Source organism: Vidua macroura, chromosome 7 (genome assembly GCF_024509145.1).
Source record: "Vidua macroura isolate BioBank_ID:100142 chromosome 7, ASM2450914v1, whole genome shotgun sequence".
In the NCBI taxonomy this organism is placed as follows: Eukaryota; Metazoa; Chordata; class Aves; order Passeriformes; family Viduidae; genus Vidua; species Vidua macroura.
The window spans coordinates 14,358,797-14,382,441 of record NC_071577.1 but is presented as its reverse complement, the minus strand read 5'-3'; the positions used below and the strand labels follow the sequence as shown (position 1 = coordinate 14,382,441).

General features: G+C 39.6%; 1 protein-coding gene across 1 annotated transcript; it reads right to left on the bottom strand.

The window, feature by feature from the left end:
* Positions 1–116: 116 nt before the first annotated feature.
* Positions 117–22,642, bottom strand: FAM117B (family with sequence similarity 117 member B). The gene is made up of 8 exons (XM_053982502.1): positions 22,049–22,642; positions 15,015–15,163; positions 10,435–10,527; positions 9,810–9,923; positions 5,149–5,292; positions 4,039–4,264; positions 3,077–3,197; positions 117–909 (listed from the first exon to the last, which is right to left on the bottom strand). Exons 1-8 carry the CDS (start codon positions 22,584–22,586, stop codon positions 591–593), a joined length of 1,704 nt encoding a protein of 567 aa, XP_053838477.1. The 5' UTR covers positions 22,587–22,642; the 3' UTR covers positions 117–590.
* Positions 22,643–23,645: the final 1,003 nt, after the last annotated feature.

The following is a 23,645-nucleotide window of genomic DNA, read 5'->3' as shown; positions in this document are numbered from 1 at the left end:
GCAATCCTTTGGTCCCATCAGCTGTAAGCCAGCCAAGTATAAAAGAATCTTCCCTACCAAAGGAAAAAAAAAAAAAAAAGGGTAGGGGGATCACCACCAGGAAATACCATCTGCTACAAACCAGAAAGGCAAAATTTTGTTACAAAATACACATTTTCATACAAAAGACGTCTTGCAAAACCATCTGATTGCCCCTCCCTGTGCAGATCACAATAGTAAATGGGATCAGCTGGCTGGTCTTGAGACTTGTTTTAATGGGGGGAAAAAAGTCAGAGGACACACATCATCACAACAACTGGTCCTTTAAATGGGAAAGGATTATGATAGTCTTTGTTTTCACCAGTGTTTAAAAAAAAAGCAGAAGAGAAACAGAACCAGAGTCTTCAAAAGCAGAAAGTACAAAAGCATATCAGCTGCTGCAGCCTCCTGAACTTCTCAATGTGCTACTAACCAGTCAATTATACAAACAGTTTGATTTTGGCAGTGCCATAAATTGTTAAAACAATGCGTGTGTGTGATCAGAAAGGTCCGGTCAACTGGTTCAATTTTTTTCCCAGTAGTTGCCCAGAAAAACGTCAAGACAATTTAAATTATTCTTCAGCTTCCTCAATACATCCTGACTGCTGGAGCAGAGAGGTCTGTGGTATTACTGTACTTGTTCCACGAGAGATCCTGTCTTGATCTGTGTTTGTAGTCAAGGAGGCCATAGAAATGGGCTGTAACAAGCCAGGCGTCATGCTGGAGGAGACAGTCAGGCTGTGTGTAGTGCCCTTAAGTGTGAGATCCTGTGTGGGAAGAAGTGGCTTGAGGATGCTGACAAGACAGAAAGCAGAGCCACTTTTCGGAATGAAATTCACTTTGTTCTTGTCAGGGCAATAGAAGGCTGGAATTTCATGCAATGGCTTTGGCCTAGAAATAAAATACACACAATAGTTTTATGGAACAATCAAGTTCTGCCAATGGCAGGGATGTATTGCTGAACACATCATCAGAAACAAGTCGAGGTTGAAGTATTTCAGCTACTCAATAATGCCTTAATGACACTCACAGCAAACGACAAGATGGTTTAAACCACTTGTTTAAACGTGCTGCAAGGCAACAGCATGTTCTTAGGGCAGGCTGTTTCCAAACCTAAGGAACTCAACCAACTTCATGCTTGATCACAAACCCTATCCATGAATTAGCACATTCATTATATGAGAAAATATTTTCAATAATGTTCTCCAGAAACTTCCACAACCCAATCAGTTCTACTCCACATACAGACGCTATTTATACAGCAAGTCCTGCGAAAGAAAGCTGGCATAGCAATGATCCTAATACTGCATATCTCAAAGGGGTTCATAATCATCTGGGGTTCCCCTTTTCTATACTTTTGCCTTTGAATGTTCACATGAGTGTGCCCTGACTGTCCACAGAAGATCTTACTAAAATCCTCAATGCAGAGAGTAAAATGTAGTTTTCCTGATCAAGTACCTATAATCTGGAAAGGAAGTGTGGACCACAAATTTAGATCCTGACTTGCAGTTTTGCCATCTCAGCACAGAACTCAGCCCAAGACATGCTTTAAGAAAAACAGAGCTGGAATGGAAATCATGGATACCTTAGGAATGCCTTCTATGTTCTAACGCTGCAATGTAAATCTACTTACAGTAGCCAAAGTCTACTTCAAGACAGAACTATAGAAATCTGCTTTAAAGTCTCTCTTTACTGCTTGAAAATAGCCACCAGAAATTTTTATTCATCTTTTGTTGTTACCAGCATTGTCCTTTAGCCTATAACCTCTCCCTCCCTTGTGTTTGTAAAAGAACCATGTTCACTTCTGTCTTTGTTTAGAAAGCCAAGCAAGCCAATCTTCCAGTATATTTTTGTAGAGATACTTCATTCTGAAAAGTAATCCTGTTCATAAAATAGGGTACATTTCCATGCTAGCCAATTCTTCCCAATGTCCAGAAAATTCAACCCCACTTGTAAATTTTCTTCCCAAATGAAAATCCTGTACAGGATTTTCAAATAGAAATTATGTTAAACAAAGGTTGAGCTTTATATAGTTACACTCATGTATTCCACAGATAGATGGAATTCAAGTAACAGATGTGAAAAGATGTTTCTTTCATGACACTGCAGTGTCTGAGGACTGCTATAGCTAGGTAGAAACTTCTGTAGAAGCCTGTTTCGCTCTACAGCAGAACAGTACTACAATTACAAAGAGAGGACTTCCTAAAAGAAATGCAAATACAAGACAAACTGCAATAGAGTATGCTCCTGTAGCAAGTGAATACTAACTAACTGTCTGTCAGTGACGCTAAAATACAGACAGGTAACTTCAGTTACTGTAACCCTTTCCACATTGCTATGGGACAGGCTGTAGAAACGTCTCAAAATCTATTTGCACAGGTCAGCCAAGCTCATTTTCTTTTTAACTAACATTTATACTAGATGGCATTCTTGAGATAATATAAGAGAATTGTAACCAATCTATACTCCTTGTGTGACAAGATGGAATTTTTAACTGTAGGTTAAGATTCTAGCATACAAGTGTCATAAGGGGACAAAAACCCCTCTGAAATAAAACATAACCTCCCCGAATACTCTCAAATGACAAAAATTGGCTTTTTCAGAATAATCAAAGCATCAAATACTCAGGGTCAAGTTCACTCTTCTGTCACTAGAAGTTTCACAACTACATTAATTTAGCTGAAAAGAATATGGTCTTCAGAGTCTAGATTACTGGATGTGTCTGTCAAGCTATGACATACATTAGCTGATGTTACAGCCTGTTATTACCTCTCCCCCTGTCTGATTGATTATCTGAGTTCTTCTCCCACTATCTGCCAGGTAAGAGACTCCTCTCAAATTATGCTGGCTTTTAAAAAACATCAGTCAGGATTTTAACACTAAATTCCAGCAGCAAAATATATACAGATATGCCAATATATAGTAACACTAAAAAGCAGAGATCAGGTTGTTAGCATGGCTTTAGCAACTAGACTAATAACTTCTGACATAAAATCAATAAAGCAATAATTAATCTGATTCTTAGATGTTATTTCTTATGTAGCAAAAATCAACTTACAAGTTTTCCTCAAAGACTTTCACCTTTTCACAGCCCTCAGGAGGTTCACGCTTGAACATGTAGCTGTTGTTGGGTTTTGGCGAGGTAGCGTATTTTGGCAAGGGAGAATTATTCCCATTTTCTGCAGGAACAGAGTTTCTCATTATGTAAATGTGACACGCTATAAAAAACCACAAGAGCTACCTTTAAATGTCCCCTGAATTTAAAGCCACTTCATTACCAATGTTATGAAATTCAAAAACATTTTCATTTGCCTTCAAAACCTTCATTTGCAAATAAGCTTTCATATCTCAATTCCTTTCCTTCTTTCTGTTTTTCCCTGTAACATTTTCAGGCTCCTCTGCAATCTCTGATCACTTCTGGGCATTTTCAATTTTTAACTGCAAACCTAAATCTATGGTTCTGTACTGTTACCATCTACCCAAAAGAAATGGGCAGAATCCATATTCTTTAAAAAATTGAACAGGCTTATGTTGAATTATAAAATTCTCCTAGGATCTCTCAAAAGATTCCAGATAGAAAAAGAATAATTAAATAAACTCTAAACACTTAAACTTTTATGGGTATGTGTATAAAATGCTATAAGGTTGCAAATTTTGGCCAAGATCATAAAAAGTACCCAACACAAGCAACAGGACTACTCTGCTGTTTCACCTGATACTGTACATTCTTGCTTCTTCAACCTGCTCAAAATACTCAAATGATCTATTATTTAAAAGAAAAGCTTTTTGGGAAGCACATTCCTCAGTCACATCTATCCAGCTTTAATTAATATGTGTGCATACATATGGAGCATTTGGAGCAATTTGGAAAAAACCCGATCGCATACAAAAAAACCATACAAAAACCACTACATTCTACCATTTCTCCATGGATGCAGGGAACAAACCCTCTCTTTTACCAATGTAGTTATGCATGTTGCATAAGTTCAGCATTGTTGAACTTTTAAAGTGACACGGTACCTTTATCTCTGGAATCACCAAGCAGATCATCTGCAGAACACGGACTTTCCTCACTGCCTTCATTACAGATGGTAAGAAATGAGGTTGGAGACACCGACTGGGAGCGGCTGCTGTTGTTACTGCCCTTGTCTGCTCCACCAGGTGTTTGGGTATCAATGCTGCGAGTGCTGCTGCTGCGCTGCACCAACGGAGGTGGGGCACGGTGCCCGTCTGGAATATCTTGAGGCTGTTAAAATTAAAGGCATCAAACAGCTGCTCTTGTCTGGATAGCAATTTCTTTAAGGTCTGAGGGTTTTTTTGGGTTTCATAAAACCATTTGAGGCAGAAAATTTAATTTGTTACATGCAACTCCAAAAGAAACTAAAATGTCATGTTCAGAAACTAAGGACAACAATTTCTAAGATTTCACATCATCACAGAATTCCTGAGGCTGGAAGGAACCTCTTGAGATTATCAAGTTTAACATATCTGCTCAAGACTCAGGTAGAGCAGTGTATCCAGGACTCCATCCAGTCAAGTTTTTAATATCTCCACGGACAATAATTCCACAACTTCTCTGGGCAACTTGCTCTGGGTTTTACACACCCTCATACGTTAAAAAAACAAACAAACAAACAAACAACAAAAACCTGACATTTTAAAATTTATGCCTACTGCTCCTTTCCCCATCACTGGGCACTATTGAGAAGAGACCAGCTCCCTCCATTTCTGTACATGAGAAATTTATACACATTGATAAGATCCCTGGAGCTGTCTCTCTTCAAGCCTGAACATTCCCATCTCTCTCAGCTTCTCTTCATATCATAGACATTCTGGCTCCTTAATCATCTTCATAGTCTGTATTTCTGATACCTTATTAGTAAATTCACCTCTAAAAACCATTAAAACAAAACAAACATTAAAATTGGGAAATTATGGTTCACCTAGGATGGAGACAGTTCAGCATGGGCAAAAAAGAGTTACTACAAAAACTCTCAAAACAGACATTTTGCTTTTCCCTGTTTTACTGAGATTTTTTATTTAAAAAACGGTACAAAATAAAGTTTATGACTTGATCTCAAAGCAAAATGAAAATAAGTATGTAGAGCAAACATGGTGGCAGATACATACAACAAGTTGTTCCTCTTTGTCTCCCGTCTCCTTAATTATTATCTCAATCTCTTGATTCAATCCTTCTACACTGTTTCGGAACCGTGACCCCGTTGATTTGGTAATAGGTATAACAGGAACGAGAGCACTCTTTGGGATGGGAGCCTAAAGAACCAGAGACAATAAGAAAACAACATTAATTTATTTACAAAACAAAGTTACTATTTCTACCCAAAAGTGACTCTTGAAACAGAACACATCTACACTTCAGTATCAAGGATTTACACGAAACCATAGCAATTGTGTTCAAATGGATGCTTGAACTGAAGGCAGAATTTTGTTTAAAATCCAATTTCTAGCAGGAAAAGCTATAAAACCTAGTCTCAAAATCTCCCTTGATATGGTCTGCCTCTAGCTTGACATAGCTTTACAAGTAAAATGAAACAGTAAATATTTAAATGTAAGTAATTTTGAAGCCTTTAAAAGACATGCATATTCCTCCTAAAGTGAGCTATACCACAATGCCACATCATTCATTGTTGGATGGTAACCACATTAAAATGATATTTTAATATAATTTTGTGGCCTCTTGCAATAACGTGACACATGCTGAAGGAAAATTATTCCACAAATGCAAGACTGCACTATGTTAAAAATTAAGACCAATGTATTAACTGTATTAAGACAGAATAAAACATTAACGAAACAAGTTAGGGAGACTTCCACAGAAAGAATAAAATCCCAAGCCCAAATGTTAATACTTAGTTGCATCAGAAGGAAGAGTAACAGTTTAAAAATCCAGTGTTTCAAAATATGCACAAAAACTTCACTCTCAGAAAACACATTACTGAAATTTCCAAAGCTCCCTTTGGCACACCATAACTTCTTGAGATTTCCCAGGCTCTCCATTAGTACCTGCCCTCCTGTTAAAAAAGTCTCCCTACCAGAATATTAGAAGATTCTGTACTCATTAAGTAGTGGTGTACTACAGGTAATGTAATACTTTCTACAAACATTTAGTTCAACTCAAAGAACAGCACAACACACTTAAGTCACAGTAGAATTGCCATGTAAAATTCCTGGACTCTATGGCCTAGTGTGCCATGATTGAGAGTAACTCCTCTGATGACTGAAGGACCAGCATTATCTGGTCTTAAAAGCGTATTTTTGTGAGGGGGTTTTATTTTAATTTTTCCTTTAAGTAACAAGACTGCACAGACAGACGCCAAAGCATTTTAATTTCCTGTGTACATTCTCAAAAACCACACAAAGCTTGTCTGGCAGAAAATCTACCTGAGAAAAATTAATGTAAACAAAATATTTAAGAACAGATCATAATGGAGACTTCTTGTCACAATCACAAATCTCTACAGGAGCAGAACTCATGAATTATATTGGTTCTGCTTTCCTGAAACATTAGGTTAGTCATAAAAAAAACAAAAAACAAACATCTTAAAAAAGACTTGCACAAGAACAACAAAAGCTTCTGTTCAGGAAATGCTCGTCACTCTGTTTCTGTCAACAAAAATGAAACATTCTCATAGTGGCCAAACTTATAAAGAGCTTCTAAAGTCTTGCCTGAAGATGAAAAAAACCAACTGGAGAAGAGCACAAAAAAGTCTGAGGAAGCAAACCTGCTAATTCTGTTCCAAGCAAGCCCTGGATCAACAATCCAGTAAACTAATACAGGTTGATATTCAGTCACAATACAGATATATCAGTACAAATTCAGGCACTAAAGGGTGTTTATACCCCCAGTTATTCAATATACACATTCTTAGGACAAACTGAGCTTGTTTGAAAGTAGAACACAAGTATGCTTTAAGATTTCAGCAGCCATTAGCAAAATGTGGGAATTCTTCACCTTTAAATGTGATTGCGTACTACAGAAATTCTTAAGTTCATGATACTATTTGAAGAGCCCAAAGTAGATTCAGTAGAGTTCAATATAGTTCAGTACAGCATGTTTCACTTCCAAGAAAACTAATATTCTGTACCTGACTGAGGATGATTTCTTAGCCCACGCTGCTATAGGGTGGAAAAGGAATCAGTATCGTGACATGGGTGGAACAATCAGCCTCAAAACAAGAAACTTTTTATTAAAAATACTGCCTTCACAGAGGTCTGCATGGACATGCAGGAATAGGCTACCAACTTTTGACTACTCATCTGAATACATGGGAATGCTCACAACAAGGCAAGGTGCCAACCACAGGATAATTATTGTGCTCACCCAGCAACGCATTGGCACGTTTCCTTCAAGCTAGGAATGTGAAAGAAAATTTCTGAATATTCCAATTACTAAATTCTGGTTTCCACACAGTCCTTCCCACAAATCCTGAAGGAACAGAGCTGCTGCCAGAAATTCTAGTTTAGCAGTTCCCAAAAAAAGAATGAGAAAACACAGGAACTTTGCCCTTGATGACTACAGTTACAGATTTTCACTCTGAGTTAAAAAACAGCTGCTAAATGCCATTAATCTAAACTCTTCACTTACTCTTTGAATCCTTCTTTAACTTCTTCCCTTCGCAAGTAGCTTGACACAGCTGGCACAAAATTCACCAAGAAAAACAATGTTTTGTTTTGTAACACAGTACTGGAAAAGCTGCTTTGCTTCAATTTATATTTTATAGTTTGTTTCACAAGTCCAAAAAATAATTATCCATTGCACAATATTTTATTCACATACGATACAATTTGGCAGAATGTAAAGACATCCATACCAGAAACAAAATAAAACTACTATGATTTTTAAAAAGTTATATACATAATTTGGGGAGGTATTTTTCAGAATAGCAGCATTGTTGCTCATTTTTGAAATTAAAACTCACTAAGATCATCTCTGCTAAAGTGGCAATAACTTAGCATTCAGAAAGCCACAGGTTTGTAGAATGCTAAGCAAACCTGTTAAAATGCATGTAATTCTCCAGTGTACTAAAGGGCCTATATCAAAAGTTCCTTAGTATACTTTTTGGTTGAAATTGTCCTCAAGTTCTACAAATTCAGACAAAACACCTTAATTAAGTATGCTGACCTGGCTTTTGGTTCGGTTTTTTTAACCAAAGTTTGACACATTTTGTATGTTGATTTTCATGAACTTTCTCAACCCCCCCTAGAAAGGGATTGGGTCAGTTGTCTTTCGTCATTCATAAATTTGGACTGTTCTGACTTGAGCAGTCACTAAAATCAGCAGCACAGTACACTGCACCCACACTCCAGTAATTCCTAAATTGCTATGTCAAGAAATGTAGTTCTAAAAAAAATTCCTAAATATTTCCAGTAGCAGAGAATTTAAACTACCGACAAACTGAATTCAAGAGGCACACAAATCCTGAAAAGTCATGACTCCTAACTAAATGTCCTACAGCAGGGATAAGAAGTTAGGGTCTGACACAAAAGGTGCTCATGACTTTTATACAAAGTAGGAGTTAAGAAGAACAGAGTAGAAAAAATTCAAAACACTCTCTTTTCTTATTTTCATTCTTGAAGTAGAACACATTCACTCAAACACCTGACTTTGAAAGAAAGAGTGAAAGAACTTGGCCTAAATTATTTCCAGAAGGACGGAATGACAGAAATGAAAATCTTTATTAACTGTTATCAGATTATGATATTTATTGGAACAATTAAAGGCATTTCAGGAGTAATTGGGAATATAATTAGATTTTCAGAGAAGCTTCACAGCTGAACTACTTTCTCAATTCACAACATTGACAGTTTCCTAGTTTCTTTCAACTATACTGCCTTGCCAAGACTATTTGTGAGGAATTTATTCTTTTAGTAACTGTAAAAAAAATTGTGTGTAGCAAAAGTACATTAATGAGATAACAGTAGGGAGAGGAAAAAAGCTTTCCTTCTGAAAAAAATCACCAAACTTTTCTATTGGTTTTCTTAAAGTTACTCAAAAACACACTTGAAAAAGGATCTGTGTTTTTGAAAGCCTATAATTTTTTTACACCTGCTATCAATTGAGCTAAAAATATTACACCTGTGTCAACCTGACCTCATTAGAAGCCTTGAAATAAAACTGAAACTGCACAAAGGTGGTGGCCTAACCATCATCGTTTTTGTAGAAGGGATTTTTACTTTAGGTCTTGAGGCATGATAAATGGGGGTAAAAAAAATCTTAAGAAGGCTGAATGAAGTTATGAAGTGTGTAAACAAATAAATAAGCTCATGGAGCAGCCTTTTGTCAGGTAAGTTCTCTAAATCTCATCACAGTATTATATGAGTGTTTGGCAAGACAACAAAATGTGCTCAGAAAAGCTATCTTTTATTTGAGTGTACAGTTTTACCAGCAGTTTGCTCCATGCCATGTGCAAAGTCATAATTGTCGCAGCAACATATAATGAAGATGGTCTATAGTTTTAGATTAAACTTATCTGTCATCTTTTTGTGGAACCTGCAGAATGCACTTTAAAAACCTTGCTTTAAGGATGAATTTAACTACCTGAAATTATTTGAAAGTCGGAGTTCAAAGTCAGCTCACCCAAGTAACAAAAAGGTCTGGACCCTCATTCAATCAAGCCAAAAGAAAGAGCTCTATTTCATAGCATTAACCTATAGCTACAACATATTTAGCAGTCTGTGGTATTTCTAAGTTCCCTCTAAGACAAATCACAACCTTGAAAGGACCTAAAAGTATTAGCTACCCAATACAGCCAAAAAGCACACAGCCTTACCTGACTGTGGTTAATGGCAGCATGGTTGCCATGAAAAGGGGACTGTCTTTCCTTGTCCCGATGATGCCTGCTGCTATGCTTGCTTCGCTGCAGCTGTTGACGCAATTTTGCAATCTAACAAAGGAAAAATTCACATCAGATTTCAACAGGTGTATCCAAGTACACAGGTAATTTCATTCATTTATTCCATCACTTAGTTAAACTTATTTACTACCATAATATTCATAATTACTGCCAGCACTAGATTATACTCAGGTGCTTGCAAACCTAGTATGCCAGCTACCAGTTCAGCTGATGCTCAGAAGATGTCTCTAGAGGTTTAATGAAAGAATTTGAAATACATAAAATTTGAAAGTAGTGAGGTCATTGCTGTTACTTCCCTCTTTGATAAAGAATGTCACTTGAACTTAACATTTTCTTTCCCACATATTCAGATTGAAAATATTAATTGACCTGCATTTTTATATTAAATCAATAGCAAATGAAAAGCAATTCCATATTTTTTACCAAGCCCAGAATCTGTATAATTAAACAAAGTAGTAAAATACTCCTGCCTTCCTGAAGCATCATGGTATCAGTGCATACCAAAAAACATTTAATCCAAAATTCTCAAGTAATTTCTGACCTCCTTGAGTTGTTCATTGCTGCCCCATGATGATGAACGTTTGTGTGAGCTTCTCTTCTTTTCTAAGTATTCTTCAGCCCAGGCACTTTCTGTCTGTAGGAAGATGATTACAAGACTAATTAAAAAAGGTAATTGCTACTTTCTGGCAGAGTATTTTGAGACAAATTAGAAAAGAGAACATTTAAGATATGCTAGATTCAGAACTGAAAGTGAACAGTAATCAACTAAAAGCCTTTCTCACAGGTAAAGTATGAAAAAGCAGAGTGAAACTATATAAATAAAAAACCCCAAACCCACAACTTTCAGACCTAGTGTAATATAGGGATGTGATAGTTTCCCTTCCAAATGAGTGAGCATAAGGCAGTACTCACAGCCAGATGTACCAGAGGCTGCTACAGAGCTCTGAAGAACCACTGTGAGGGTGCTGAACTGAGGGGAGCTGGTGTATTTCATTTCCTGCACAGATGCTGACCTTGTTATTTCTGAAGCACTAGCAAGCATGGCTTGGTGTAAGCGCTGTGAAAGCCTGCACCAGCACAGCTTCAAAATCACATTCTTGCTCTCAAGAATGAGAAAAAGGAAAGCAACGCATATAAGCACCACTAGAACTACTGCAAAGCAGGGAATAAATTTATTAATGCCTCAAAGGGTTCCAGGTTCACAGCTGTCCCAGGCCAAGCAGAAAGCAGCATAGATAATACTAAGCTGGTTTCACAGAACCAACAGAGTCATTAGTGCTTAATAAAAAAAATTTCACAAACATATTGTGGTGAAGGAGTTTAGAGAAATGCAAAGTATCATTAAGACACACTGTATTTCACTCAAGAAAATGCACAGGCAAGCCTGTGACAATACTGCATGCTTTATGGGCAGCTTGTATTCCCACCTAGCCACCTCCAGGAATGTCTTCAAACACAGTGAACTGTAAAGGCTCTAAGAAGACAGATAACAGCATCTATCAGGAATCTCTGAGCAGTCACAGGAAGTAAGGGGAAGAATCTAATGAAGAAAGGGGAATAATTTCTTGGAAGCATTTTACAGACTGAAAGAGACAGCAAATTCCTTGAAATTCACTCTTGCCACCACCCAGTTCTTAGCACACAGTGGTGATCTAGCTAACCTCATTTTCTGGATATCTCACTTTTTCCTTTACAGAAAACTTTGATTGCCTCAAAGTCTTTACATCTACAGTGTGCCATGGTTGCTCTTACATGTGAGACTAACAGCTTGCAGAAGCCACATGCTAGCAGATCTTTCTTACCCCTTTCTTACAAGCTGCACTTGTATCACAGAAACTCAAGTCTTTTGTGGTATTAATTCCTATTTTGCAGGGAATATGGAGGCTTAACTCCAAATATACAGGTTTCAACCCAATCAGTTTCAGTTGCAGACACAAGTTTCATATAAATGAAACCTTCATTGTCAGTACTTTTTAATCTTCATCATTCTAAATCAATAACTAGAACAAATCTGAATAATAAAGTTAATAGGGTTGCTTTGTAGTTCCTATTTCATAGCAAAATCAGAATCCATTATAATCTGTTTTTCTAGAAAAGCACTCATTGATCTTTATCATAAAATAGAATAATTGATAATTCCCATTCCCAAGTACCAATCTTTGTCTAGTCAATACTCAAATGTCAGTCAGGAGTATCATCCTATCCTCTAGCTCCTGGAACAGTACACTTTAACTACAAATTCTAGCTTCCCAACTCAGCACAACCATTACACTTGCCTACAGGAGAATAATTAACATTCTAATTAGTCTTTGCCTTTAATTTATATTCAAGACTTTGACTCAAGATTCAAGAACTATTTAATAAATTAGTATCTGATTCATTTTAAAGCATTAAAGGTGCTTTGATGCTCATCCTCAAAACAAATAGTTAGAAATCTTTTCCGATTCAACTATAGGAAACCTTTGCATCAAAACAGAAATGCAATACTATTTTAGCAAGTCTTCTTCTATTTATTCCCCAAATTTTGATTATAATATTTATAATCAAGAAATAGACCAAATAACCAATAGGCAAAGTGGGATTTATATTTCTCTGGTTTCTTAAAGTACTACTACTTGCTTATTAGTTGTTACCATGCACAACATCCTCCTCACTTTCTAGAATTACAAAGAAATTATTTAAGGCTGAATTTATTACAGACATTTGAATGCTTCAGGAAAAAAAGTCTTAAGAGGCAAAATCTTTCCAATTAAAATGAATTATTTAAGAATTAAAAAAATACAAAGCAATTGTCTCATTTTAATTTGTAAGACAAACATGTTTCATTCAAAGCAAAGAAGATGAGATTATTAACACCTGTTTTATGAGCACTTAATAAGTGCAAGTATGAATTCTAGCCAGACCCTTGGATGCTCAATAATACACCTATTCATCATCCAACAAATACTCTTCACGTACATAATCCAGTCTAGTTTTATAGACAGGTTTCATCAAAATACTCAGTTGCAGGAGTCTGACAGACAGTCTCTGCATCACCTGGGGTCTCTTACACCGCTCTCAGCTATGACCCATGGGCATCTCTAAAAAGGCCTGCAAGCTGCAGTGTGCCACTAATTGCTGTCTCTTCCCAGTCTGGTTCCTGAATGGCTCCACTCCCTGTGCCATAACTCCACACAATCAAGATACCCTGCTTACTCAACTTGAAAACCTTTTCTAACTTTGCAAATTCAATTCTTGCTCTCTAAAGGCTTGGAATTAGAACACATACATTTCTTGTCAGACTTTGTGAAATCTGAAATTACACACATTGGAACTAGAGTATCTCACCAGTGAAACTTCATCCAAATACGACATTTTCAGAAAAGCTGAACAGCACAAATGGGCAACCTTTATTATCTTGGGAAACTAATCATTGTAAGTCACATTTCAAACTTGTCCCTAGCTCCAGTGGCTGCTCTCAGGCCCACTGGAAGATTAAAAGCAGTAATACCTCATCAGTGTCATATCAATATCAGCTTTGGACATACAGATGTATGTCTATGGCCCTAAATTTTCTACTGGCTTGATAAATTTTAAATTAGGAAGTGCAAACAGATCATTCTAGTTCTCTCAGAAATACACTACCATAAATCACCACTAAACGTACTCATTCTGCAGAAATATCTAGTGCCCTTTACAGTCTTCCCATTAACCTTTCAAATACATTTCCTCTACAAAAGTCCCACTACCATAGCAGTTAGATGTATCAGAATTGGAAGAAAAATCCAAAAGCAAAATGCAAGCCAAAAAGGATGATATCTGGCAAATACAGATTATAAAAGCCCAACCATGATTCAGATTATATCAAAACTAACCTGAATGAGAGCAACTGAACATAGCAAATACTTTGGCAGCAATTCAAAAATACAATTATTTTGTAAAAAGTATTATTCTGAGGAATCAAATATGAAAATAAATTGTTAGGACACCCATATGGGTTTAGTTCTGCCCTTTAATGATGCCTTTTAATAGTAGGTACAAACAGCCACTCATATCACATACCTTCCTTCATCTTTCTCCTTTTATTTCAATTTGCTTACTTTTTTTACCCTGTCTTCTAACCATTTTTCTAATTCGTTTTCCTGCACAGAAAACTTGTTCCTCAAGTCCTTTTTCCTTCACCAGCTCCTAATACCACCTTATCCACATGAGCATATTTCCCTACAAAACACCTTCCTTCTCTACTGATCTGCTCTTTGAATTGTGGTCCTCCCCACAAAAGGCTGTGGTTCTCAAAAAGGCCCCACAGTAACACTGCAGACCTCATCTGCTCAACACCCTACACGTTCTTACACACTGAAAACTATGTGGGCACGTTTTTTCTACTGTTACCAAACCTAACAGAGGTTCAAACACAAGGATGTCCCATATGCTATGAGGTCCTCTTCCAACTGCATTCTGCTTATGTTGTTTGGAATTAGTGGAGACTTCTTGTTGAAACCATGTTCTAGGAATGGGGATTTCATTCAATTGTTTGTTGGTTCCATTTTTACAGGTGGCACGGGACTGAATCTTTAGAGCTTGTGACCTGCTTTGGTTAAGCAGGTGATGTTTATTAGCAAATCATGTATTTTTTTAATACTTTCCAGTTGAGCTAGATTTAAACACCATTCATGGTTCAACGAGGCAGTTCTTCAATGCATATAATTCTATACTTGGTGCACAAAAGCCAAGTGAACATTATGGGGCTTTTACAAACAGAGGATGAAGAGTTGGAGACAGACATACATATAAAGATACCTCACTAAGTTCTCTGCATAAATCTGAAGTAAACAGTACTTAATTCCAGTGCTACCTAATGTACTGCATCCTGTAAGAACAATAAGAATACAGATGTACAATGCACTAGTGTTTTCCTGAGGCAAGAAGGAAGTAGAACACCTAAAAGATACTACAGTACTCAGCCTTTACTTAAAGAATGCAAATAATTCACACATGCAATAGCAAAGGTAAGATTCCTGCAATTTGAAAGTGAATAGGAATTTGTGAGCAAGAAAGTTGAAGTGAATGTTTTCAAGGGAAGAGCTTCTTACATTTAAATCCTGTCTTCACACTTAAATGCTCCAAAGACAAAAAAACTACCTGTGTGGCTTTGTCTCTCATAGAGGGAGCAGCTTGTCCGTGATTATCCCTAGGCCACTGTCCAGCAAGGTATGGAGCAGCGAGCGTATCCAGTGAAGAGGTGCGGCGAACAATACTGGAAGGGCTTGATGAAGGTGGTCTTGATTTGTCTGTTAGAGCAAGAACATTTGATTACAAAGAAATCATGGAAGAGAGCTTATCCATTTTAATCGTCTACAAGAAATCATATCAAATTCGAACTATGTTATTAAGTACACAACAAGATACTTTTAATATGGAAATTAAGTTTGCTTTTCCAGGTTCTATTCTGTTTGAATAAGCTTGAAATCTGTTTTTATGGTTTCCTTAAAAACAGTCTTACATCACAAATGTTGCATTAGTGTTTATGCACCACTATTTACTCCTTTAGAAGTCTAACAGTCTTTTGTATCTTAAATTATGAAGGTGTAGAAGAAATAAAAATTCACACATAAATAAAGGTTAATGAAGAAAAACTTGAACTTTTTCAGTTTAATGCTGAGCTTACAGATCATCCCACTAGTCCTTCACCTACTTTACTTCAAGGGACTCTATAAACCTGCATGTTTTAATCACCCAGCACATAACATATGGCATAACCCTTAGATTCAGAAGTCAACTTTGATAAGGTAATGATTTACATTTTACAAGCTAATTGAGATATCTCCTCCCTTTACATGCTACTTGGTAACTACATTCATATTTGCCTGTTGCTGTATCTTCTGCAACACCTCATTTGTAGTATATATACTGGCATCCTATTTTAGAACAATTTAGACACTAAGAGGAATCCTTACTAAAAAAGGTTAGATATAACAACCACTGGAACTAATATGAGAAGGAAGAGTACTGTTACAAATAAATATTTTTTTCTATCCCATCTGTCAATGATGTCTTAAGTAAAGTGGCAGTAGACTATACCACAAGCTATGAAGAATAAACACTGAAGTTTCCTCAAAACAGTAACTGCAGTTGGTAAATTTAAGAGATTGATAAGCAGTGAAGACCCAGGGTTTAGATCTACATATGTGCTCACACATTTTGAGAAAAATGCAAATCCTGAGATTACAATGATCTAACTTACTATTATGTCATCTACTCCCCACAAAAAGAATTTCAATTATATTTGAAAGAATTGTGCATTAATCTTACCTATAATTAAATAGAAAGCCCTAAAATACACAGCTACAACACAGCAAGCATGATTCAGAAATCAGATGGAAGCTTTATAAAAGGACACTGGAAAAACCCAGTCATCTGTCCTCTCTCACTGTGCCTTAGGATTAATTCTGCACTAAAAGTATTTGTATTATACATAAACTCATTTACAGACAAAGAAAATTGTGCCTGATTAGTGTCTGAGTGCTAGTCAGAAAATAAAACCACTGACACCAAAAGTCCAAAATTCAATTTCTAAGTTGTTGCAATCTACTAAAAATATGTATGATAAATACTAATAAAACCTGTTAGGTATAGATTTCAGTGGAGTGGACAGAACCTAAGTCTAGTGACCTTCTACACTAAATAGCCTCATGCAAATTTAATAGAGATGTGCACACCAAAAATGTGGGAAATATTTCAATTCAACTATAAGAAAACAATTATTGGCACTATAATCAGCCACACTCACACAAAGCAGTCAGAAAACCTCATCTGCTTTATTATTACTACAAGTACCAGCAATGATACAACCTTACTACTGAGCTTATAGCAGTTGTGCTGTCATGGTGTAGCAGCAAACATGTTTTGGAGTTTGTATTTAAGACTTGTTTATCAAAGAAATTCTCTGACTACCATTACCATCACACAGCACACTGAAGGGTCTGTTTGTATCAGATGATTTCAAAACTATTCCCTTTGTGTGTACTATAGGACAATGTGGCATGCTAACACAACGTGCCATTCCTTAAAAATTACACTGGCTTCCAAAGTTAAATCAAACATGTTATTTGTCTTAGAAATAGCTGCCATATCCTCCCTGTTTTTCTTCTCAGTTATTATTCTTCCTCTTCAAGAAGCTTCTCTCTTCTTACCAAGGGGAAAGAGAAAGGATGTGAAAAAAAATATAAATCAGGAAGTGTACGTAGTCAGCCACATCATCTGCAAAAGCCACTGCAGCAGACAGCTTCAAAACTGAAGAAGCAGAATCTATTAGTCTCTCCTCTCTGCCACAAACAAAACAAAAAGCAACTGGAAGACTATTTTGCTGAATAGAGAGAATGAGAACTGAAGAACCTGTTTACTATTTAAGTTCAAGGGAAGCTGCTCATTTCAAGGCACAAAGCCTGTAAATACTCTCTTTTCCTCTGATTAAAAAACCCATTTAATAAATTCTGTTTTCAAATTATTCCTATTTAGATAGGGGAACGATGTTTGGATATGTTTTTACTTTTCCACCTTCACAACCTGTCTTTATACAAATTTGCAAAGTCTACTACACAATTCTTACTGTTTCAAAACATTTCAATGGGAACATATACAATGTTTTCATTGCACTTTCCCCTACAATACTTGAAGCAAGTGTTCAGCTGCTATTTTTCCTTGATGTGACCTACATAACAAGAGATCTGCCTCCACAGAGATAACAGTTACAACAGCTGTGGCTGATGAAAAACAATGGAGCTGTTTCATCAAATAGACGCTTCTTAAATATTAGATCTCTTTTAATTGGCCTGATTACCTCTCTAAACCAGTATTTGTGATAAATACCAACCCTCCTATCCATCCACCACTAGTATAGATTTATTTAGAAATTAAAGTCTTTCTGCAATCCGGTCTCAAGCAAAGCAAATTAATAGAACAAAACCAAAGCAAACATACACAGCACAAATCAATGAAGTCCATAATGTGGGGAAATAACAAGCAAGTTGCCAGGTCTTCACCAGTCACTGCTGTACAGGTGACCAACAGAAGTTGCTGCAGGTGTGCTGGAATCACACACACCACCTCTTGCAGAGTAAAGGCACCTCCAAAGGCAGCATAAATTCAGGTACTGTACCAGTGGTACTGAAGAGCGAAATTGAACAAATATGGATGATTACCAATAGCTAACTGAAAGGTATGAAAGAAACCAAAGAAACATTGTCTAACACATAGTGTGAGAAAACAAGCAGCAGAAAAGCCCAGGCTGCCACCAAACTCACAAAATTTCCTGACAGTTCCACTTGAGGCTTTTTTTTTTTACAAGTGGGCTATCCAAAGTAGTGAGAAGGGGCGAGACCCAAGTAGCTCCTCTGGCATCAAGGCATACAGCTGATCTTTTTGTTCTGTTTTGGTCAGGTTTTTCCCCAGAAAGTACATTCTCCATACACAGCTGGCACAGTCACCTTTTCCAAAACTGCACCTGATCTCTGGGGCTTCACCTACTTTTCATGTTTCATTAAAAGAACTTAACAGACTTAGTGCACTAAGAACAGACACACCATCCAACTGTGTGCACTCCCTTTGGAAGATAATCTTGCCTATCATCCTCCATAAATTTAAAGAGAACTATTCACTAGTGATTCAAAATTGTTCCACTGTAGAAGAATGACAGAATTAGTGGTGTTTTACAAAACCAAACTTCATAAAGCCCAAGATGTTCAAGCTACTTAACTCTAATACAGGAAAATATTTTTAATCCCAATAAGTGCACTTCCCTAAAGTGCTTGCCACAAGAAATGTACAGTATGATGCTGCAAAAATGAATTCACTTTCTTTACACCCACCATTAGTCAAACAGCTTCGGTAAGCAAAGCAGGAATGTAATGGTACACAGTCTTCTCTCTTATCCTACAGTAATATCTTTCAAAACTACTACAAAACTTTGGTCATTAAGGTTGACAGGTCTGCAGCTATTATTGTGTCACTCACCAGATTATTAAAATAAATAAATTCTATGGTGAAATTTCAGAGTGCAATGGAATTCAATTTCTTCCTCCCTACCTCCAAGGAAAGGTTCACATCTGACTTAAGACTTCATATAATATATTCATAGAAGCGGGCTTTAATATTACCCTTCCATAGACAAAACAATTAAGTTTTCCTCCAAATAAAACGAACCATTTTTTCTCCTTAATTTTCAGAATGAGTTTAGATGTCCAATACAGTCTGGACATCTGGAATATCTGGAATATACCAGAAAGTCCAGCACCCAGTAAAGAACTCTCTCACTACCTCAAGGCACCTGAAAGTAAACAACTGCTATGGCTCTGGTCTTGACCTTGTTTACTCAGCCTGGTGCACTGCAACATTCCTGCAGCTGAGCAGTTCAACTCCTCTAAGATGTATTTCATATAAGAACACAAATAACAGGACCTCATTAGATCTTGACTCAATGAATAAACCAAGGCAAAACCAATGAAGATAGAGAAATGTGAATGCTCTAGCTCATGTTACAACAGTGTACTAGTAGGTCAAAACAATGGCCTCTAACAGGAGGTTTGCAGACACCTGAAGAGGCATACGGGAAAACTGAACCAAAACTGGAGATTGCAGGACAGACACTGCAGTGAAAATGCAGAGAAATGAGGCCTCACCAGTGATGGGAAGGCAGAACACATTAACAGGCAATTGGAAGCTGAATTCTGGGAAAGAAGTGCTAGAGACTGCAGAAAGGCAGAGTAAAAGATGAAAAACAGGTAGTAGCAAGATCTAGGTTTCTGGTCATATTTAGGAGGGAGGGAGAGAAGTGGCAAGAAAAGCATGGAAAATTAGAAGTTGTATGACAGAATATTCCATCTGGAATTATCCCATAGTCAACAGAAAATTCAGTTGAATATTTCCAACATTTAATTGCAATTCAGATCAGAAAACAAGGGCTAAAAAAACCGTCCAAAGACCACGCCCAAAACCCACAAAAGTCACATTTGTAAATTCACAAGTTAGGATTCTCAAGTGTAAAGCAGGTTCATGAAAACTAAATTCAAAACTATTCAACTGTTTCCCAGGAAGGAAAATCTGAAAAATATGAAACTGAGTCTGAAGTATACAACTTATATTTAGATACAACTTAAACTTAGATACAACCAGTATCTACGCTCAGAAAAAGCTATCATTTGTCTAACCTCAAGGTTCATTTTTATCTCAAGAAAAACGCCTGCAGCTGTAGGAATGAACAAAAGCCATCATTAACTGAAAGCAAGAAACAGAAAAACCCAGGTTATTCTGCAGCAGATTCTCACCAATACCCTCAAGCGTCCTGTGTGTCTGCACAACCATTGCCTCATTAGTAAAAAAAGTTCCACCTCCATGTTCTCAGCTAACACTGCTCACTCATTTAGATGAAGAAAAAACCTGAAGTTAACTCAGCCTCTGTCAAGCACCAGACTACACAATACAAACGTTAAGCAATATTAAAGAGGTTTAGCTTGCATTTGGGGCCAGTACAAGTACTGCTCAGAAACTGGAACATGTGGAAGCAATTAAATGGACACCACACTCCTGTTTTCACACATCTTGTAAAAAGCTAGTGGAGTTATCTTAACACAGTAGAGTGATCAAATGACTTGTTTCCTTATATATGTTAATTCTTCAAAGCAGTAAAGAGGCCACCATGGTTTCAGCAGGCTTCTCCACAGTTTATAAAAGACAGTGCAATTCTTCCACCCTAAGTGGTCTGACACGTGCCTTTACAAACAGTTTTTGAAACTGGACCTCATGGCTAACCACACTCTTCCTCATTCTCCAGGCCAGCAGATTGCACCTTAGGCAAGAGTTTCATGAAGTTCACAGGAAGAAGACAGAATTTTATAATATGTAAAAAGTCTTTCAGATTACTGATTAACAGGATTCTCAAATGAAGAATACACACATTCCTCGATCCAAAGCCTTTAATATAATACAGCCTTAATAAAACCCTCATTACTCTTATCTGGAAAGTGGAAAATCTAACTTAGAACCTTATCAGTCCTCTCTTAATACTAGCAGACTAGGAGGCACAGTCATCTTGTACCAACTGGTTATGATTGTCTCACTCGGCAGTACCACTCCTCAAAAGCTAGGACATGAAAAAGGAAAAAACCCAAGGTGGTAGTGTGGTTACAATCGTTATTTTAGAGAGGGGGAGGAGTATTAGGAGAAGCAGAAGTGTTAAAGGGAGGGCTAGTCCTAGATTTCCGCATGTACACTTCTGCACATTAGTCAGCTTTACTCTTTAGATTACCACAGGCAACTTCATGGAAATGAGTAGCTGCAAGCTTTGGTATCTTAAAAGTAACAGATTTGAGGACATGGACACAAAGCCACACTGATGCATTTCTAAGTAAACTTTTAACCCGAAAATAAAAAGGACTTACATATGTCAGCCTGATGCCATATATTACTTATACTCAAGCATTCCCAGTAAGATTTAATTATTCAAAAAGTTAAAATGCAGTTTGCTACAAAACGTATGCCATTGCCACGCTATTTTCTATCTTCACTGTAGTACAAGCTTTTCATCACTCAAGCACACACGTCCTTCTACAGGGTTCATGTTGAAAGCAACTACTAAGAGGTACTGAATACTTTTGTTCTGCACCTACGTGCCATACCTACAGCACCAGTTAGTTCTTTAATTACAAGCTTAGGGACACTGTTTGGATAACAATCACGTACATCATCTGGTACGAGGTGTGCAGAAAGGGTAAATGTGAAGGCTTCACAACAGCCACCAAACACCAAATCCACCTTAAGTTTGTGCCCAAGCACCTTAAGTACATCCACCCTCCTGAATCCGAGGCAGTACTCGCGGTACTACAGAAGCGGTCACAACCCCCACATGGCACGCTTGGCTCTCTATTCCTCTTCTGAAAGCCAGGGCGCAACAGAGCAGCAACAAAAGCAACGAGCCCTTCCACGCACACACACCCGGCAAGCCCTGCCGCCGGCCAGAGAAGGGGCAGGGCGAGCACCAGCCCGGGCACAGCCCTGTCCCTACCTCTGCCCCGGGGCACGGCACGCTCGAAAGCACCGCCGGCCCCAGCCCTGCACCCCGCGCCTGGCCCGGCCGCCCGGGACGTGCCCTTTGCCGCTGGCCCGGACCCCCCGTCGCTCACCTTTGCAGACGGGGGAGCTGGGACTCTTCCTCTCCGGGGAGCTCCTGCCCGGCTCCGGCGACTGCCGCCGGTGGTGGTGCCGGACCCTGCCCTCCGGCAGCGGAGGCACCGGCGAGGAGCATGGCGAGGGCCCGCTGCCCGGCGGCGGCGGGGGCGGCGGCGGCGGCAGGTGGTGGTGCCGCGGGGGGCTGCCCCGCGCCCCGCCGTGGCCACGCGTGGGGCTGCCCCGCGAAGAGGCGGCGCCGCCGCCGCTGCTCCCCGCTCCCCCCGGCGGGGCCGTGGCGGGGCCTCCACGCCCGCCGCTGCCGGGGGGCGCCGCGCGTGGGAGCCCCGCTCCCGGGCCGCCACCGTTCCTCGTGGGGCTGCCATGTTGTTGCTGCTGCTGCTGCTTAAGCTGAAAGGGCACCGTGGCCCGCATGGGCTGGAGGCGGCTGCTCGCTCCCGCTGCTCCGCCGCCCGCCGCCGCCGCGCCACCTCCTCCCGCCAGGGAGGTGGCGGGGGTCGGGGAGCCGCCGCGCCTCACGCGCTGGTGGGACATTGTCCGTCGGGAGCCGAGGCTCGCTGAAGGCGGCCTGAGGCGGGGAAGAGAGGGAAGGGTGCGAGGCGCGAGCCGCACCTCGTGGGGTCCGCCGCCTCAGGTGGCGGTGGTGGCCGCCACAGCTCCGTCCTGGTTCCTGTCCCGGTCCCGTCCCCTCCGCGCCGCTGCGCCCGCAGCCTCCGTGCGCCTCATCAACAATAGTGCCCCGGCCGCGCGCCCCGCCCACCGCGCCCTCCCATTGGGCGCGGCGCAGCTCGTCTCGCGCAGCTACGGCGCGCCCATTGGCTGCGGGGCGCGCGCCTGAGTGGCCGAGCCCGCGCGGGGGGCACGGGGGGGCGCGGGGCGGGGGCAGCGCTTAAAGAGCCGCGCGCGGGCGGCGCGGGGCCGCGCGCTGCCCCCCGCACGTGCGGCGGGGCAGCCCCGGCGGGAGCGGGGCGCGCTCCCGGCTCCCCCTCACGCCTCTCCCTCGCGCCGGGCCGCTGCCGCCGCCGCCGCTGCCGCGGGCAGAGCTGCGAGCCGGCGGCGGCTCCCCCGCCTCTCGATCCTGTTCTGAGGGACCATTATCCCTAGTCCATCATTCCTAGCCCGAGGTGCTCTCCAGGAGGGGACGGGGCTCCACAGCGGTTTATCCAATCGCTTTGCCACCAGCTCGGTGTTACCGATGATGGCACCAGAGACGTGGGCAATATCCAGGCAGACTTGACCCCCTTTTCCCTTAACTGCTGTGTTTACTCTCCTCCATTAGGTCAGATTAGTTGCATCTTCATTGTAATCTTTTAATAATATTTGTTAACTGCTGGTATCCTCTTAAACAAGTTTATACATCAGAACAGCGAATGAGTGCATGGAATAGGCCTTAGTTCATGTGTTTGGTTATTTAGATGCAAGATAAATACAGGTTAGTACCCTCAACACTAGAAAGAATCAATAAACCTTTTTTCTGTCTTTATTGCAAATGCCTTCTGAGCTACCAGTACTTAGACAAATTCTTTTCAATACTGCTCTACAAGTTGCACGTTGCAATTGAAAAGCATTGCTATAATACAAATGGTGTGACAA

Excerpts from the sequence above, each read along its gene's own strand:
- FAM117B (XM_053982502.1), bottom strand. The coding sequence starts at position 22,586 with ATGTCCCACCAGCGCGTGAGGCGCGGCGGCTCCCCGACCCCCGCCACC. Across the intron at positions 10,528-15,014 it reads TGAGAGACAAAGCCACACAG|ACAGAAAGTGCCTGGGCTGA; the intron begins GTAGTTTTTTTG and ends ATCTTCCTACAG. Across the intron at positions 3,198-4,038 it reads TGGTGATTCCAGAGATAAAG|AAAATGGGAATAATTCTCCC; the intron begins GTACCGTGTCAC and ends CTGTTCCTGCAG.